Source organism: Amblyomma americanum, chromosome 1, assembly GCF_052857255.1.
Source record: "Amblyomma americanum isolate KBUSLIRL-KWMA chromosome 1, ASM5285725v1, whole genome shotgun sequence".
Classification (NCBI taxonomy): Eukaryota; Metazoa; Arthropoda; class Arachnida; order Ixodida; family Ixodidae; genus Amblyomma; species Amblyomma americanum.
This window is the reverse complement of record NC_135497.1, coordinates 11,090,870-11,108,855: the sequence shown is the minus strand read 5'-3', so window position 1 is coordinate 11,108,855 and position 17,986 is coordinate 11,090,870. Positions and strand designations below refer to the sequence as shown.

Sequence of the window (17,986 nt, the reverse complement as noted above, 5' to 3'; positions counted from 1 at the left end):
CTAGGTTATTTCCTACCGCCTAGGTTATTTCATACTACAGGTACTTACACAGTAAGTCTCTTCACCACGAAAGTTGTATTCGAAAGTGGAACAAGTTTCTCTCTCCCTCACCACGGCGTCTCTTGGTGGTATCCTGGTCACAGCAGCGGAACTGGCGGCTGGTGCTAGGCAATGGAGGATCCCTCTTTTTGGATTCAGTGACCGTGCTCATATCCGGCTGGATGTTCTCCAAGTAATTCTTGATAATCTCGTCCGTTACATTTTCTTTGTACTGCACGTAAGACACAGGCGAGGATAATGGACATAGGCTATAGCTCCTGCCTTGCAGCCTAGTTTATTTCCATGAAACCATGAAAAAAATTCTAGTGCCACATCAGGCCGTGACAGGAAAGACTCGGCTAAGCAGCTGAGGCTGCCGGTGAAGTTTTGAACGAATCAGAAGCACAGCTATTGCGCACTGGTGGCGGACGGCGTTAGTTTCAAGTCAACCATCCGTTGATTCTGGGAACTGAGCGACCCTCCCGATCTGTACATTTTGGGCAAAGGCTAGTGGCGCCGGAGACGCATGATGGAGGAACGGCGTCAGGCTCATTGCCTGTGGCAGCAGCTCCTCCTCCTTGGGGGCGTTGCCGCCACGCGGCTCGGCCTCGGCCCAGAAGCCGGGGGCCTCCTTCTTCGCCTTTTTGGGGGCGCATCCCGGCCACGGCGTGAACGTCCCACGCCGTATTCACGAGTGTCGAACTTCTTTCTTGCGGGGCTTCTCTGCACGTACTGCGTCAATGCGCGAGATAGCAGACGTTGGTTTGCGGGGAGCTTCAGCCTGCGTGGACTACACTGTAAACACGAATGCGCCTAATTGGAAGAAAAAAGGAAGTAAGCTGTCCCGTAGAGGGCGCTAGAGGACAGGTTAATCTAAGGTGCCTCGATGGGCCAGCGCCGCTTTCAGGGTGAAGACACTGCTCCCGGCGGGGCATGTTGGGTCTCACTCTCCTGTTCAGTTGCATTGAGCGCAATGCCGCTGCGCGTCGTTTCGAAGAAAAAACTGCATCTGCAGCGAGGAATTTAGAAAATTTGGTGTTCTACTTTGACAGAGTGGTACCAGAGATAGTTTAAACAGTGACTTTATCGGCAGGTAACCTGCCGATAAAGTCGGCGCCTTATGAACAGTCGCTGCACTCATGCGTGTTGGTTCTCTTCTGTAGCGTTTATTCTGCGTAGCGTTGCTTCATAACATCTTAAAAATTTCGTAGCATATTCCAGTGCAACCTTTTGACATGAATACTCTCCACTTCAATTACTTTTCCAACAATACAGGATTACTTATTTCGAGCTGCAGTTGCATATTGGCCATAGACTGCCATTCAGGCAGCTTTTCGTTTGCCATGAAATTAATGCGAGAAGGTGCGTTTCATGGCTGCTAATTTAAATAATTATGAGGATGCAAAGATAAGTAGTGCATTATCCCTCCGTGTCAAGCAGAAATTGTCCTGGAAAACAAGTGTTTCGCATGCCTTACCTCTGATAGTTTGAGGTTTACTGTTGTTCACGCAGTCTGGTTTGACCTGTGATTGGCAATATTTGCGGCGCGTGCTGTCATGAACAAAGCCAAATAGCCGGGTCATTTCAATAGTGCCGGCAGAACACTCAGGAATACAACAGGCCCTCATAACATGGTCTCTGATTGCTACATCACGCACACTACGAGCTCATCTCTGATTGCTACATCACACACACTACTAGCTCATTTGAAACAAAGGGGCGTGACCCGTTTTCGCATCGGTTTTGCAAGTTCTGTGCATTGTCAGCCGCCTTTCATCTTCCGATTAGAAGCACGTCGTCGTGTTTGCGCATCGCGGCCTTTCTTCTCCCGATTACAGCCGCCTCGGTACATATCGCACGTTCTGCACCATGCTGTCAAAAGTCGCATGTCTTGACCACCAGACCACAAGCGCTTGCACTGATGGCGTAGGCTAAGAAAGCTTAAAGACGAGTGCTAAAACCTGCCAGGCCACATCAAAAGTTGCCGAGCGGCTTTGGCTTCACAACCTGATCACAAAGGCGTTTTGCAATAAGGCAGCCGTATTATTTATGCGCTCTTGCGGGTAAGCGAGTATGCGAAGCTCTCTTCGCAACTTTTTGTTCAGTTTATTATTTGTTTTATCTTAATGCCATGAAGGCAGGAAGGCTCTCCTCTCTTCTTTGCGCCAGCTCTCTACGAATATCCTTCCGCCAAACCTATCTTCTGTGCGTCATGAAGCAAAGAAGCCGTGGCTGCGTGACGCAAACGCAAGACGGCTTTCTTTCTGCATTAACGGTTTATTTTCCTTCCTTTTCATATCACTTTTAAAAAAATCACAACTGGGGGAAAAAAAGTCTTGTTTCATTGCCCTTGTGCAGCCACGTCAGTAAAATTTGTCACGCGTGTTTCTGGGCAACCATATCCTATGGTTTATTTTTTTTGCCTCTTTCGATGGCAGCAGCAGCAGCACCAGCCGAGATGGGCGAAACGCAAAGGCGCAAACGCCCCCAAGTTGTCAAAATTATTGGGGAGGCCTCCACTACAGCACCTCTTTCTCTCTTCTTTTACTCCCACCTTCCTCTCTTCGCGTACGGCAGATATGTGAGACAGTTACTGCGCCCTTTCCTTTCCTCAAAAACCAATTTTCAATTTTTTCCTTTGTTGGCTCCGGCTCCTCTTTCTTAGTTTACCCTGGCAGGGACAATGGTACTGAAAATAAATAGATGTCACTGGCTGATTTGGTGAGGCTTCTTTTTGCATCAGCCGCATTTTGATGATTTTTCTTCATGTTTTGAATGGAAGCAAACAGAACTTGTTTAGTAAAATTTGTCCTCGAATAAAGCGACTTAATCACTACGAATTAGGAAGATGTCATCGCATCGCATCATCAGCCTATGTGTAGTCAACACCATCCAAAGGGAAACACAACCATTTGCATTGTTTTGTTGCGGTACAAGCCACTAAAGAAGGCAGTTCAGAAAATATGACCATTTGTCTTCAGTTGTGTCCTCAGCTTTCTACTCCAGAGCAGTGAGGTGAGAGATTACTTGGAAGAGAAATTTGACATTATTACGTGAAATGTTCCACATACGGTCCAGCAACAAGACAAAGGTACTTAAGAAAATGTTGGAAACTGAATGTTGAGTACGCAAAAATATATTTGGCAGGACATGCATGCTCCGCGATGCTTGTATACAAGGGAAACTTGGGGCCTTGGGAACAGTTTTTACGTTCAAAACAACGAAGGCAGCATAAATATATATAATTCGGTAACCATAATATAGTCTTTAATATCCTATCAAGGAAAAGCAAATAACTTCTGTCCTTTTAAAATGCAGCCGTTGACTTAAAAACACAGCAGTCCGTCATAACTTTTCATTTGTCGTGTAGTCAGAGCGAATGCATCATGCATAAAATACTCTCAAAACTGCAAAAACACTACTACCACGAGTGAAACAAATATGTACTGTCTATTTCCAGATCAGTAGCATTATTACAGTCGCCACGCGACCGCACAGAAACCGTGCCAGACGCATAGCGCACTGCACGCAACTGACGCGTGAGACCCAACATGCCGCTGCGAGGGGGAAACGGCGGCGCGGGTAGTACAAGGGGTGTCCCCACCCTGAAAGCGGAGGCGAGTGGGCATCCAGGCACCCTAGTTTACTCTCTCTTTACTCCGCTTTTGTTTTGAGTGTAGCTTTGCTCATCTGTTTGAATGTCTATTTCGTCATTTACGATTACGAGAGGCGTGGATTTCATGAAAATAACGACAAAGCCCGTCTCGTTACATACAATTTTCTGAAGTAATGAGTAAAAGCGGAGGATGGGAAGGGAGGAATGCCGAAGCCTCTTTCGAATGGGCTCAATAAAAGAAAAGCAGTGATTGTCCTTTTCAATCTCAAACGCCTGTAAATTACAGCGCAATTAGGACATTACAGAAAAAAAGTAATACCGCACGAAGTTTTGTGGGAGAAATTTTCTTTTCTATTTTTCCACTTCTGCCTTGTCGAGAGATCAGGTTTGAATCTGTATCTACTTAGTGAACATTTCAAACAATTTACAGTAGCCAGAACGATTCTGGTTTTGTCATAACCTTCTTGAAAGAGGCGTGGTAATGGAATAAGATGATGACTGCTTCGAATTTTATTGCTTTTTCACTTTCAGATTTTTTTTTTTCCGCTGAACCGTCACGTGTAGAAGGGGTATTTCTTTCATTTCCTTACGAGGGTCAGGTGTATCGGATGCTATTGCGGCGAACTATTGCAACGAAAAAGCAAAAACCACGCTTTCAGCAATGAACGAAGCGAGGAGGACATTGTCAACGCCACAGCAGCCCGCCATGCAATAAGCGCTAAGACACACACAATGCCACAAATTGCAACACAGTACCATATATCACCACAATATATTATTCCGCGCCCTGTGCAGGAGGGAACCTGTGCCGAAGTTTCCTCTCCATGCTGAAACCGTTTCTTCGTCTATATCGAAGCAAAGCTCGCCGCGTATGGAGCACCCCGAGACAAAGAACTCAACGAATAAGACACGTGTCACTAGGTCACTTGCTTCTATTCATTGTGACCCGATAGGGCCGTATGAGTAGATTTTCGTAGACCAGTGGACAGACGCGTACGGCATGTTGACAGCGCAGATTCCCCAATAATGCCCAACAATTTTGGACAAAAACGCTACTGATTCATTCGTGCAGCAAACGTCTCCGTCCCGCCATCATTTCTGTTTCCCATGAGTTGTTATTGGGAAATTAGTGCTATGAGACTGTTGCCGTCATCCCTCGGACGGCGTCCCTAGAACCCACACCGAGGTATCGTCTAGCTGGAGTGCAAAGTTTATTTTTTTGTGTCTCCATGCATGATTTCGTGTATCATTTTATGCTCTCGTTACTTTGTTTTGAAGCACCTATTTTTTTTTACCTTCCTATCCATCAAATCATTCACTTCCTCGCCATATACAATATACCCCCCTTATTTCCGGCCCATGACCTGTGGACAGGACTTCATTTGTAATTTTCCAACGAAATAACAGCCTGCTATTTTTGGTATAATTTTCAGACATGCGAATAGACGTAGCTTTCAACAATAGGTTACATGTTATTAATAATTGATGAAGACCACTGATCAGAGCGTTGAGGCATCGAACCCTCGTGCATAAATTGCGCACGTGCACCTGTTTGGTAGCTGCGAATGACTTGCATAGACGGAGAGGGTCTTGCTCTCATGAAAGGACTCTGTCAGGAAAAGTCAGCTCTCAGGGATAGGCGCCCTTGGCCTCAATGTTTCTCGTAGTGCAACGAATTTAATGAATCTTTTGTTTTTTATTTCATGATCACTTATAAACGGAGAAACAAATTCTGGCGTCCAATATAGCCAAACGGACCGAAGGGCTGGCCGTGCACATATACCGGGTGTTTCACCTAAGATGTTCTGCACTTTTTAAAAAAAATAGGTCTTTTGAGTTAGTAGAGCGCTTTCCCACCATTGTATTGTAAGCGGCCTAGCGCATTTGACACATGAGGCGCTACTTAGTAGGCTGGTTAATTAATACTAAATAGTTAGTTTTCTAACTTTTTTTGCTAGTCTTCTGATTTACTGAGAAGCTTTTAGCTCAGAATGAGTAAAATATATATCGGTTTTATAATTTCCAAACCGCAGTTACCCACGGCGCTGTCGCCCAAAAAGTACTGCCGACATCGCAACAAAACACATCAGCTTTCGAGAAGGTTGCACGCAATGGAAACCCTCCAGTACGTGCACCTTTTAGGAATGGGCAAAATGTTTTGGAATGGGCAAAAAGTGTGGCTTTGCTGCACAACTTGGATGCCGCACAACTTGGATGCTTTCTGCGCCAACTTGGCAGGTCTGTTCGCAACTCCAGGTACTTACACAGTAACTCTCATCACCACGAAAGTTGTGTTCGAGATTGGAACAAGTCTCTCTCTCTCTCCCTCACCATGGAGTCTCTTGGTGGTATCCAGGTCACAGCAGCGGAACTGGCGGCTGGTGCTAGGCAATGAAGGATCCATCTCTTTGGATTCGATGACCGTGCTCATATCCGGCTGGATGTTCTCCAAGTAATTCTTGATAATCTCGTCCCTTACTTTTTCTTTGTACTGCACGTAAGACACAGGCGAGGATAATAGACATAGGCTATGGCTCCTGCCTTGCAGCCTAGGTTATTTCCTACCGCCTAAGTTATTTCATACTACAGGTGCTTACACAGTAAGTCTCTTCACCACGAAAGTTGTATTCGAAAGTGGAACAAGTTTCTCTCTCCCTCACCACGGCGTCTCTTGGTGGTATCCGGGTCACAGCAGCGGAACTGGCGGCTGGTGCTAGGCAATGGAGGATCCCTCTTTTTGGATTCAGTGACCGTGCTCATATCCGGCTGGATGTTCTCCAAGTAATTCTTGATAATCTCGTCCCTTACATTTTCTTTGTACTGCAAGTAAGACACAGGCGAGAATAATGGACATAGGCTATAGCTCCTGCCTTGCAGCCTAGTTTTTTTCCATGAAACCATGAAAAAAATTCTAGCGCCACATCAGGCCGTGACAGGAAAGACTCGGCTAAGCAGCTGAGGCTGCCGGTGAAGTTTTGAACGAATCAGAAGCACAGCTATTGCGCACTGGTGGCGGACGGCGTTAGTTTGAAGTCAACCATCCGTTGATTCTGGGAACTGAGCGACCCTCCCGATCTGTACATTTTGGGCAAAGGCTAGTGGCGCCGGACGCATGATGGAGGAACGGCGTCAGGCTCATCGCCTGTGGCGGCAGCTGCTCTGCCTTGGGGGCGTTGCCGCCACGGGGCTGGGCCGCGGCCCAGAAGCCGGGGGCCTCCTTATTCGCCTTTTTGGGGGCGCATCCCGGCCACGGCGTGAACGTCCCTCGCCGTATTCACGAGTGTCGAACTTGGCTTCTTTCTTGCGGGGCTTCTCTGCACGTACTGCGTCAATGCGCGGGATAGCAGACGTTGGTTTGCGGGGAGCTTCAGCCTGCGTGGACTACACCGTAAACACGAATGCGCCTAAGTTGGACGAAAAAAAGGAAGTGAGCTGTCCCGTAGAGGGCGCTAGAGGACAGGTTTCTCTAAGGTGCCTCGATGGGCCAGCGCCGCTTTCAGGGTGAAGACACTGCTCCCGGCGGGGGCATGTTGGGTCTCACTCTCCTGTTCAGTTGCATTGAGCGCAATGCCGCGGCACGTCGTTTCGAAGAAAAAACTGCATCTGCCGCGAGAAATTTAGAAAATTTGGTGTTCTACTTTGACAGAGTGGTACCAGAGATAGTTTAAACAGTGAATCAGAGGTAGTTACTCTAAAGTAGACTATCTTTCGCAGGTAAGCTGCCGATAAAGTCGGCGCCTTATGAACAGTCGGTTCACTCATGCGTGTTGGTTCTCTTCTGTAGTGTTTATTCTGCGCAGCGTTGCTTCATAAGATCTTTCTTAAAAATTTCGTAGCATATTCCAGTGGGCGCGGCGGCAACGCCAAGATGAGCGTCACCAACCCGTTCGCATTTTTCGCACAGGTTTTTCTTGGATTGCTGCTGTTACCAGAGGCGCCGCCATCGGCATATCAAGCATCAGTGACCATTCTTCGGACTACTGGAGGCGATGAAGGGATCCCAGCGTTTCGACCCGCCACTTTTCACCAGCGCGACTATCGTATCTCGTATGGCACCACGCGGCTATCAACGGAAACCACAAACGCATCGACACGGACATCGGGACCATCCAGTATAAAATGCGGCTTCGCCGGATCCTTCGGCAGTGGGCGCGGCGGCAACGCCAAGATGAGCGTCACCAACCCGTTCGCATTTTTCGCACAGGTGAGCAAACGTTACGGGATATCATTTACAAGTAACAACGTCTGCTTACTGTTGCTGCCGTGCCCACAGCCGCTTTGTGAATTGCTCTTGAATGTGATTGTGTCGCTCCGATATCAGCTTTTGCTTGGCGGTGATATCGAAGAAAATCCCGGCCCTATTGACCAAACGATTTCTGAACAGCTGAAGATAATTGCTGAAGACATTCAGGAAATTAAGAAAGGTAAAGCTGTAACCAACCAGAAGCTTATTGCAATAGAAAAGAAGCTTGAAAAAATTAGTGGGCTTGAAACGCAACTCACGGAGTGCGCCAGGAAAGTTACGGAATTAGAACGTAACCTTGCTACCATGACCAGCAAACTCGATGAGCTTGAGAACAGAAGCCGTCGCTCTAATCTAATTATTTATGGTGTTAAGGAGCAGGAGGATGAAACTACAGACACTTTGCATGAAACTGTCACGAAAACGGCCTTTGAGGATGTACTTGGAATTACAAAGACAGACATTGAAAGAATTCATCGTCTGGGCAGACCAAGTAAAGACAACGAAACTAGACCTAGGCCTATAATCTTGAAGTTTCTTGACTACCGAGACAAACTTAGCATTCTTAAACAATGTTCTAAACTAAAAGATTCCGGTTTCTCCATTGGAGAAGATTTTTCGCTTGCTGTCAGGAATGTTAGGAAAAAATTATGGGACCGCACTAAAGAACGCCGTGATAGAAAAGAAAAGGTATCTCTGGTATATGACAAAGTGAAAATAAATGGTCAGCTCTTTATGTGGGATAGTGAGAGCAGTGACATTGTTCCAGTTAAGCCAAAAAACGAAGATCAAAACAACACTGGAAAGCGAATCACCAGGAGCAAACGTCAATAACTGTACTCAACTTAAATGCACGCAGTATTACAAATAAAACACATGAACTTGAAGCTATTGTGCTGGCCTTTAAACCCGATATTATCGCAGTTACAGAGACATGGTTACACAAAAACGTTTCAGACCGTGAAATTGTGCCGCCGGGCTACACAATTGTAAGAAAAGACAGAGAATCAAAAGGAGGGGTCGTCGCTCTGCTTATTAAAGGTGACATAAAATATTCAGTCATGCCGGACGTTCCAACAGTTGAAGCAGTTTGGTGTAAGATTTATCTGACAAATGGTATCGCGCACGTTGGCGCTGTTTATCGGCCACCAAACGCAGAAAACTCGTACCTAAATCCCTTGTTTGATTACATGTTAAAGCATATGACTGGCAGCAGGATACTAATGGCAGGAGATTTTAACTTTCCAGAAATTGACTGGAGCTCTCTGGGTTCAGGAACTGTGGCAAGCTCCATAATGCTTGATTTTTTATTCACATTTAATCTAAGTCGGCTTGTTTCCACGCCCACTCGCATCCAGGGAGCGTCCAGAACAATTCTCGACCTAATATTTGTTGCAGATCACTTCCTCCGCGGTACAATTAACATTCATACACATGAAGGCCTTTCTGACCATGAACTGGTGGTGTGCACCTTGCCCTTACCGAATGTCATCCGCTCTCATCGTCCATTTAAAAGTGTACACGTATTTAATAGAGCAGATGACGCAGCCATACTTACATACCTTGCTCACGAATTTACAGACTTCTATGATCTCTGCACCAACGAACAAATCAGTATAGACGAGGCCTGGCTTCAATTCAAAGGTCATATTGGGCATTGCACTGACCGTTTTGTACCCTCAACAAAAAAGGTCATCCGTAAGCAAAATCCTTGGATCACGCGTGAAATAATACATACGAAGCGCAAAATAAAAAGGCTACGCAAATCTAACAAGTTACGAGCTGTCCCAGACTACCAATTGCGGATCCAGGAATTAACAAAGTCACTTAAGAGTAAAATTAAATGCTCGAAAGAACGTTTCTGCAGTAGTACTTTAAACAATTTTATCAAAACAGCCCCGTATAAGTTTTGCCATTATATAAATCAAAGTACAAACCCTCATCCGCCGGTATCTCCCCAGGAAGGCAGAGAAAAGGCAAATTCATTCAACCGGTACTTTCAGTCAATTTTTACGCCAGACGACAACCAGCTTCCTGAATGCAGGCCCAGCACTACCGCCCACGTCAAACTGCCAGGCGTTCCTATTATATCTGAGAGCGGACTGTTATCGCTTTTGCTGAGTCTAGACGAGAAGAAAAGCAACGGACCGGACGGAATCCCAAATGCTTTTCTAAGACGGTATGCGGAACCAGTCAGTAAGTTTCTTTCTCTTATTTACTCAAAATCACTCCGGGAAGGCCGTTTACCATCAGAATGGAAAATAGCTAAAGTAGTCCCCGTGCACAAGTCAGGCAACTCATCTTCACCGACTAATTATCGCCCCATTTCACTGACCTGCACGTGCTGTAAATTACTGGAGCATATAATACATGACCCAGTTTGTAGAAGAACACAATCTACTTAATCCAAACCAACATGGGTTTAGATCCGGCCTATCTACCGTTACCCAGCTAATTGAAACCCTCCATGACTTCGCATTAGGCATAAACGACCAGTCACAAATTGATGCTATTTTTTTAGATTTATCAAAAGCCTTTGATCGGGTGTCCCACATGAAATTGTTATTTAAACTAGAGAACTTATTTGGAGACGGCCCGGTTCTTCGCTGGATTAGTGACTATCTTGCAGATCGCTACCAGTTTGTGCAGCTTGGTGAATGCGTTTTAGACACGGTTCCTGTTCTATCCGGCGTCCCACAGGGCTCAGTACTTGCTCCGCTTTTGTTCCTACTCTACATTAACGACGTAACCAGGGATATAAATGTCAAAGTTCGCCTATTCGCAGATGATTGCGTGATCTATCAAGAGATGAAAAAATTCCAATGACCAAGTAAACCTTAACAACGCCCTGAATCGTGTCGCGCAATGGTGCAATAAATGGTAGATGATTATGAATCCAGACAAAACAGTTTCCATGACAATTAGCAAGACAAAGGCACCATTAAAATTTGAATACCGCCTCAACAACGTCCCACTACGTAAAGTGCAGGAGTATCGGTACTTGGGCGTATCGATAACATCAGATCTTAACTGGTCAACGCACGTTCGAAACGTCACAAAAAAAAGCTACGAACAAACTATTCTTTCTCAAACGTATAATGCGTCATTCTGCTCCTTGCACTAAGCAACTCGCATATGTCACCCTCATTCGTCCAGTTCTTGAATATGCCAACATAGCTTGGTTTCCGTACGTGAAAAACGATGTGACCATGTTAGAAAGCGTGCAGCGCAAGGCTGTTCCTTTCATATTCAACAGATACCGCCGCACCGATTCGCCAACTGAACTACTGCATCTCGCAGGCCTTCCGACGATGACTAACCGAGCCAAGGTACACCGCTTGAAGTTCCTATTTGAACTGCTTAACAATTCTTTTAAGATTGATCCCTTAGCCTTTGTTAGTATCAACCGTTCTAGAAACACACGCCACAAACACGCTCTCACAATTAAGGAATTTCCGTGTAAAAACAACGCATTTTTCTACTCCTTTTTCCTCTCGCAGTGCGCGAGTGGAACAAACTTTATCCAGTAATTGCACAACAAAGCTCGCCTGAAAACTTTACCCAGCTTGTAGAAGAAGCACTATTGTGGCCAAACGCAGAGTAAAACTATTGTATGGTATCTGTGTTATTATCACATTGATCATTCTGCTTTCATTGTTTTGTGCTGCATTACTTGCATGTATTTTATGATCCTAATTTTACAAATTGTGTACTTACCATTGTTATTTATGTATTTTGAAACACAGTAAGTTTTCTGTGTTGCCTCTTGACTTCCTTGTACATATCCCTTGACACGTCCTGTATTAATGTAACCAGTCGATTGTGCCGCTCTCTCTGGTATAATTCTTTGTTAATAATAATGTAAAATTGTTTTTCTATACCCACCCCTGTTACAATCCCTCTGGGGATTGACAGTATATTTTAAATAAATAAATAAACCTTTTGACATGAATACTCTCCACTTCCATTACTTTTCCAATAATACAGGATTACTTATTTCGAGCTGCAGTTGCATATTGGCCATAGACTGCCATTCAGGCAGCTTTTCGTTTGCCATGAAATCAATCCGAGAAGGTGCGTTTCATGGCTGCTAATTTAAATAATTATGAGGATGCAAAGATAAGTAGAGCATTATCCATCCGTGCCAAGCAGAAATTGTCCTGGAAAACAAGCGTTTCGCATGCCTTACCTCTGATACTTTGAGGTTTACTGTTGTTCACACAGTCTGGTTTGACCTGTGATTGGCAATGTTTGCGGCGCGCGCTGTCATGAACAAAGCTAAATAGCCGGGTCATTTCAATAGTGCCGGCAGAACACCCAGTTACAGAACAGGCCCTCATTACTTCGTCTCTGACTGCTACATCACGCACACTACGAGCTCATTTGAAGGAAAGGGGCGTGACCCGTTTTTGCCTCGGTTTTGCAAGTTCTGTACATTCTCAGCCGCCTTTCTTCTTCCGATTAGTAGCACGTCGTGTTTACGCATCGCGGCCTTTCTTCTCCCGATTACAGCCGCCTCGGTACATATCGCACGTTCTGCACCATGCTGTCAAAAGTCGCATGTTTTGACCACCAGACCACAAGCGCTTGCACTGATGGCGTAGGCCCAGAAAGCTTAAAGACGAGTGCTAAAACCTGCCAGGCCACATCAAAAGTTGCCGAGCGGCTTTGGCTTCACAACCTGATCACAAAGGCGTTTTGCAATAAGGCAGCCGTATTATTTATGCGCTCTTGCGGGTAAGCGAGTATGCGAAGCTCTCGTCGCAACTTTTTGTTCAGTTTATTATTTGTTTTATCTTAATGCCATGAAGGCAGGAAGGCTCTCCTCTCTCCTTCTTTGCGCCAGCTCTCTACGAATATCCTGGCGCCAAACCTATCTTCTGTGCGTCATGAAGCAAAGAATCCGTGGCTGCGTGACGCAAACGCAAGACGGCTTTCTTTCTGCAGTTACGGTTTATTTTCCTTCCTTTTCATATCACTTTTAAAAAAATCACAACTGGAAAAAAAAGGCTCGTTTCATTGCCCTTGTGCAGCTACGTCAGTAAAATTTGTCACGCGTGTTTCTGGGCAACCATATCCTATGGTAGGTAGGTAGGAAAAACTTTATTGAAAATGCCGGCAACCGACGGTTTGACGCGTCGTGACGTTGGCCAAGCGTCGACCCGGGGTTATGCCCTCCTCTGCACTACCCCCGTTCGGCCCGTTTGTGGTGGGTCGTGAGGCTTGTGCTTTTCGAGCGCACCCCGGGCCTGCTGGACGGCCCATAATTGAATGTCCTTGTCTGCAGACTGCACTGCACTTTGAAGTTCGGGCGGGTATATCCTGGAGGTAGCCTCGGTCGGGAACCTGGCACAGTCCCACATGATGTGCCATTGGTCCGCCGGACCAGCTGCACAAACATTGCACACATCGCTCGGATAGAGTTCTGGGTGAAGTACGTGTAGCACTGCCGGGGCGAGGAGTGACCCGGTCTGTATCTGTCTTAGGATGGCGGCCTCCTCCCGACTGAGTGCCGGGTGGGGAGGCGGCATTGTCCGTCGAGCTAGGCTGTAACACATGGTAACTTCGCCATAACTGGTTACGCGGTCCTTGGTTTCGAACCACCACACGGAACGGTCACTCTCGGGGGCGCGGAGGGTAAGCGCTCGCGCCGCCGAATGGGCCGTCTCGTTGTGGTTCGGCGAGGATGCACACTCGCCCGCGTGCGCCGGGAACCACTTGATACGGATGGTGCTGCGGCGGTCTTGGGGCTGGAGCTTGCCGATGATGGCGGCCGCCGGCGCGCTCACTCGCCCCTTGGCAAAGTTGCGCACGGCGTTCCTCTAGTCACTGAGCACGGTGTGACACTCGGCCTCGGAGATCGCCAGAGCGATGGCAACCTCCTCGGCGTCTGTGGCGTCCGTGCACCGCACGCTCGCTGCCGCTGTCGTGGTGCCGGTAGCCGCCGCAACGACCACTGCCGCGAAGCCTTCTCGTTTGTATTCCGCTGCGTCCACGTACCGGGCGTGCGGGTCTTGGGCGTGTTTCTCGATGAGGGCCTGGGCCCGTGCCTGCCGCCGTTCTTGGTTGTATTCGGGGTGCACGTTCTTCGGGATGGGGTCCACATGGATGTGAGCCCGCGCCTCCTCGCTGATCTCGCATGGTTGCCGGCTGGGGGTTCGGGGGTTGTAACCCAGGGATGTCAGTATACTGCGCCCCGTCTTGGTGGTAGAGAGGCGCTCCATTTGCGCGGTGAGCTGCGCCTCGGCTATTTCTTCTAGGGTGTTATGGACGCCGAGCTGCAGGAGCCGAGCCGTACTCGTGGTCTCCGTTAAGCCCAGCGCCGTCTTGTAAGCCCGTCTGATCAGCGTGTTGATCTTGTTCCTGTCAGTGACCTGCCAGTTGAGGTAGGCCGCCACGTAGGCGATGTGACTGATCACGAACGACTGGACGAGGCGCACGAGACTGTCTTCACGCATGCCCGCCCGTCGTGTCGAGACTCGGTGTATGAGCCGGATGGCGTCCATTGCCTTGGTGGTAAGTTTGTTGATGGTCTCGTCGTTGCGGCCGCTCTTGTTTAGCAGCAGGCCCAGGACTCTGATCTTGGGAACTTCGGGGATGCGTTGCCCCGATACAGTCACGATCTTGATGTGATCGCACTCCCGAGGGGGAGCGCGTTTCCGTCCCGGTCGTAATGGTGTGAGGACGAACAGCTCGGATTTGGCGGGCGAGCACACTAGACTGGTGCCGTCAAGGTGCTGCTCGATGGCGGTAACCGCGGCTTGTAGCTGTTGCTCGATGCTGGCGTCGGTGCCGCCGGCCGCCCACAGGGTAATGTCGTCGGCGTAGATCGTATGCCGGACGCCTATGGTTTATTTTTTTTCCTCTTTCGATGGCAGCAGCAGCAGCACCAGCCGAGATGGGCGAAACGCAAAGGTGCAAACGCCCCCAGGTTGTCAAAATTATTGGGGAAGCCTCCACTACAGCACCTCTTTCTCTCTTCTTTTACTCCCACCTTCCTCTCTTCGCGTACGGCAGATATGTGAGACAGTTACTGCGCCCTTTCCTTTCCTCAAAAACCAATTTTCAATTTTTTCCTTTGTTGGCTCCGGCTCCTCTTTCTTAGTTTACCCTGGCAGGGACAATGGTACTGAAAATAAATAGATGTCACTGGCTGATTTTGTGAGGCCTATTTTCGCATCAGTCGCTTTTGATGATTTTTCTTCATGTTTTGAATGGAAACAAACAGAACTTGTTTAGTAAAATTTGTCCTCGAATAAAGCAACTTAATCACTACGAATTAGCAAGATGTCATCGCATCGCACCATCAGTCTACGTGTAGTCAACACCATCCAAAGGGAAACACAACCATTTGCATTGTTTTGTTGCGGTACAAGCCACTAAGGAAGGCAGTTCAGAAAATAAGACCATTTGTCTTCAGTTGTGTCCTCAGCTTTCTACTCCAGAGCTGTGAGGTGACAGATTACTTGGAAGAGAAATTTGACATTATTACGTGAAATCTTCCACATACGGTCCAGCAACAAGACAAATGCACTTGAGAAAATGTTGGAAACTGAATGTTGAGTACGCAAAAATATATTTGGCAGGACATGCACGCTGCGCGATGCTTGTATACAAGGGAATCTTGGGGCCTTGGGAACAGTCTTTACGTTCAAAACAACAATGGCAGCATAAATATATGGAATTCGGTAGCCATAATATAGTCTATATTATCCTATCAAGGAAAAGCAAATAACTTTTGTCCTTTTAAAATGCAGCCGTTGACTTAAAAACACAGCAGTCCGTCATAACTTTTCATTTGTCGTGTAGTCAGAGCGAATGCATCATGCATAAAATACTCTCAAAACTGAAAAAACACTACTACCATGAGTGAAACAAATATGTACTGTCTATTTCCAGATCAGTAGCATTATTACAGTCGCCACGCGACCGCACAGAAACCGTGCCAGACGCATAGCGCACTGCACGCAACTGACGCGTGAGACCCAACATGCCGCTGGTGTCCCCACCCTGAAAGCGGAGGCGAGCGGGCATCCAGGCACCCTAGTTTACTCTCTCTTTACTCCGCTTTTGTTTTGAGTGTAGCTTTGCTCATCTGTTTGAATGTCTATTTCGTCATTTACGATTACGAGAGGCGTGGATTTCATGAAAATAACGACAAAGCCCGTCTCGTTACATACAATTTTCTGAAGTAATGAGCAAAAGCGGAGGATGGGAAGGGAGGAATCCCGAAGCCTCTTTCGAATGGGCTCAATAAAAGAAAAGCAGTGATTGTCCTTTTCAATCTCAAACGCCTGTAAATTACAGCGCAATTTAGGACATTACAGAAAAAAAGTAATACCGCACGAAGTTTTGTGGGAGAGATTTTCTTTTCTATTTTCCCACTTCTGCCTTGTCGAGAGATCAGGTTTGAATCTGTATCTACTTAGTGAACATTTCAAACAATTTACAGTAGCCAGAACGATTCTGGTTTTGTCATAACCTTCTTGAAAGAGGCGTGGTAATGGAATAAGATGATGACTGCTTCGAATTTTATTGCTTTTTCACTTTCAGTTTTTTTTCCGCTGAACCGTCACGTGTAGAAGGGGTATTTCTTTCATTTCCTTACGAGGGTCAGGTGTATCGGATGCTATTGCGGCGAACTATTGCAACGAAAAAGCAAAAACCACGCTTTCAGCAATGAACGAAGCGAGGAGGACATTGTCAACGCCACAGCAGCCCGCCATGCAATAAACGCTAAGCCACACACAATGCCACAAATTGCAACACAGTACCATATATCACCACTATATATTATTCCGCGCCCTGTGCAGGAGGGAACCTGTGCCGAAGTTTCCTCTCCATGCTGGAACCGTTTCTTCGTCTATATCGAAGCAAAGCTCGCCGCGTATGGAGCACCCCGAGACAAAGAACTCAACGAATAAGACACGTGTCACTAGGTCACTTTCTTCTATTCATGGTGACCCGATAGGGCCGTATGAGTAGATTTTCGTAGACCAGTGGACAGACGCGTACGGCATGTTGACAGCGCAGATTCCCCAATAATGCCCAACAATTTTGGACAAAAACGCTACTGATTCATTCGTGCAGCCAACGTCTCCGTCCCGCCATCATTTCTGTTTCTCATGAGTTGTTATTGGGAAATTAGTGCCATGAGACTGTTGCCGTCATCCCTCGGACGGCGGCCCTAGAACCCACACCGAGGTATCGTCTAGCTGGAGTGCAAAGTTTATTTTTTTGTGTCTCCATGCATGATTTCGTGTATCATTTTATGCTCTCGTTACTTTGTTTTGTAGCACCTATTTTTTTTACCTTCCCATCCATCAGATCATTCACTTCCTCGCCATGTACAAAATACACCCCTTATTCCCTGCCCATGACCTGTTGACAGGACTTCACTTGTAATTTTCCAACGAAATAGCAGCCTGCTATTTTTGGTATAATTTTCAGACATGCCAATAGACGTAGCTTTCAAAAATAGGTTACATATTATTAATAATTGATGAAGACCACTGATCAGAGCGTGGAGGCATCGAACCCTCGTGCATAAATTTCGCACGTGCACCTGTTTGGTAGCTGCGAATGACTTGCATAGACGGAGAGGGTCTTGCTCTCATGAAAGGACTCTGTCAGGAAAAGTCAGCTCTCAGGGATAGGCGCCCTTAGCGTCAATGTTTCTCGTAGTGCAACGAATTTAATGAATCTTTTTATTTCATGATCACTTATAAACGGAGAAACAAATACTGGCGTCCAATATAGCCAAACGGACCGAATAGCTGGCCGTGCACATATACCGGGTGTTTGACCTAAGATGTTCTGCACTTTTTAAAAAAATAGGTCGTTTGAGTTAATAGAGCGCTTTCCCACCATTGCATTGTAAGCGGCCTAGCGCTTTTGACACAAGAGGCGCTACTAGTAGGCTGGTTAATTAATACTAAATAATTAGTTTTCTAACCTTTAATGCTAGTCTTCTGATTTACTGAGAAGCTTTTAGCTCTGAGTGAGTAAAATATATATGGGTTTTATTATTTCCAAACCGCAGTTACCCACGGCGCTGTCGCCCAACAAGTACTGCCGACATCGCAACA

General features: G+C 46.7%; 1 protein-coding gene across 1 annotated transcript in view; it reads left to right on the top strand.

Annotated features, from left to right (window-relative positions):
• The first annotated feature begins 7,640 nt into the window (after positions 1–7,640).
• LOC144110018 (piwi-like protein 1) overlaps positions 7,641–17,986 on the top strand; it is a 113,363-nt gene continuing 103,017 nt past the window's right edge. Inside the window, exon 1 of the mRNA XM_077642825.1 lies at positions 7,641–7,859. Coding sequence (XP_077498951.1) covers positions 7,775–7,859 — 85 coding nt within the window. The 5' untranslated portion in view covers positions 7,641–7,774. The remainder of the gene's footprint in view (positions 7,860–17,986) is intronic.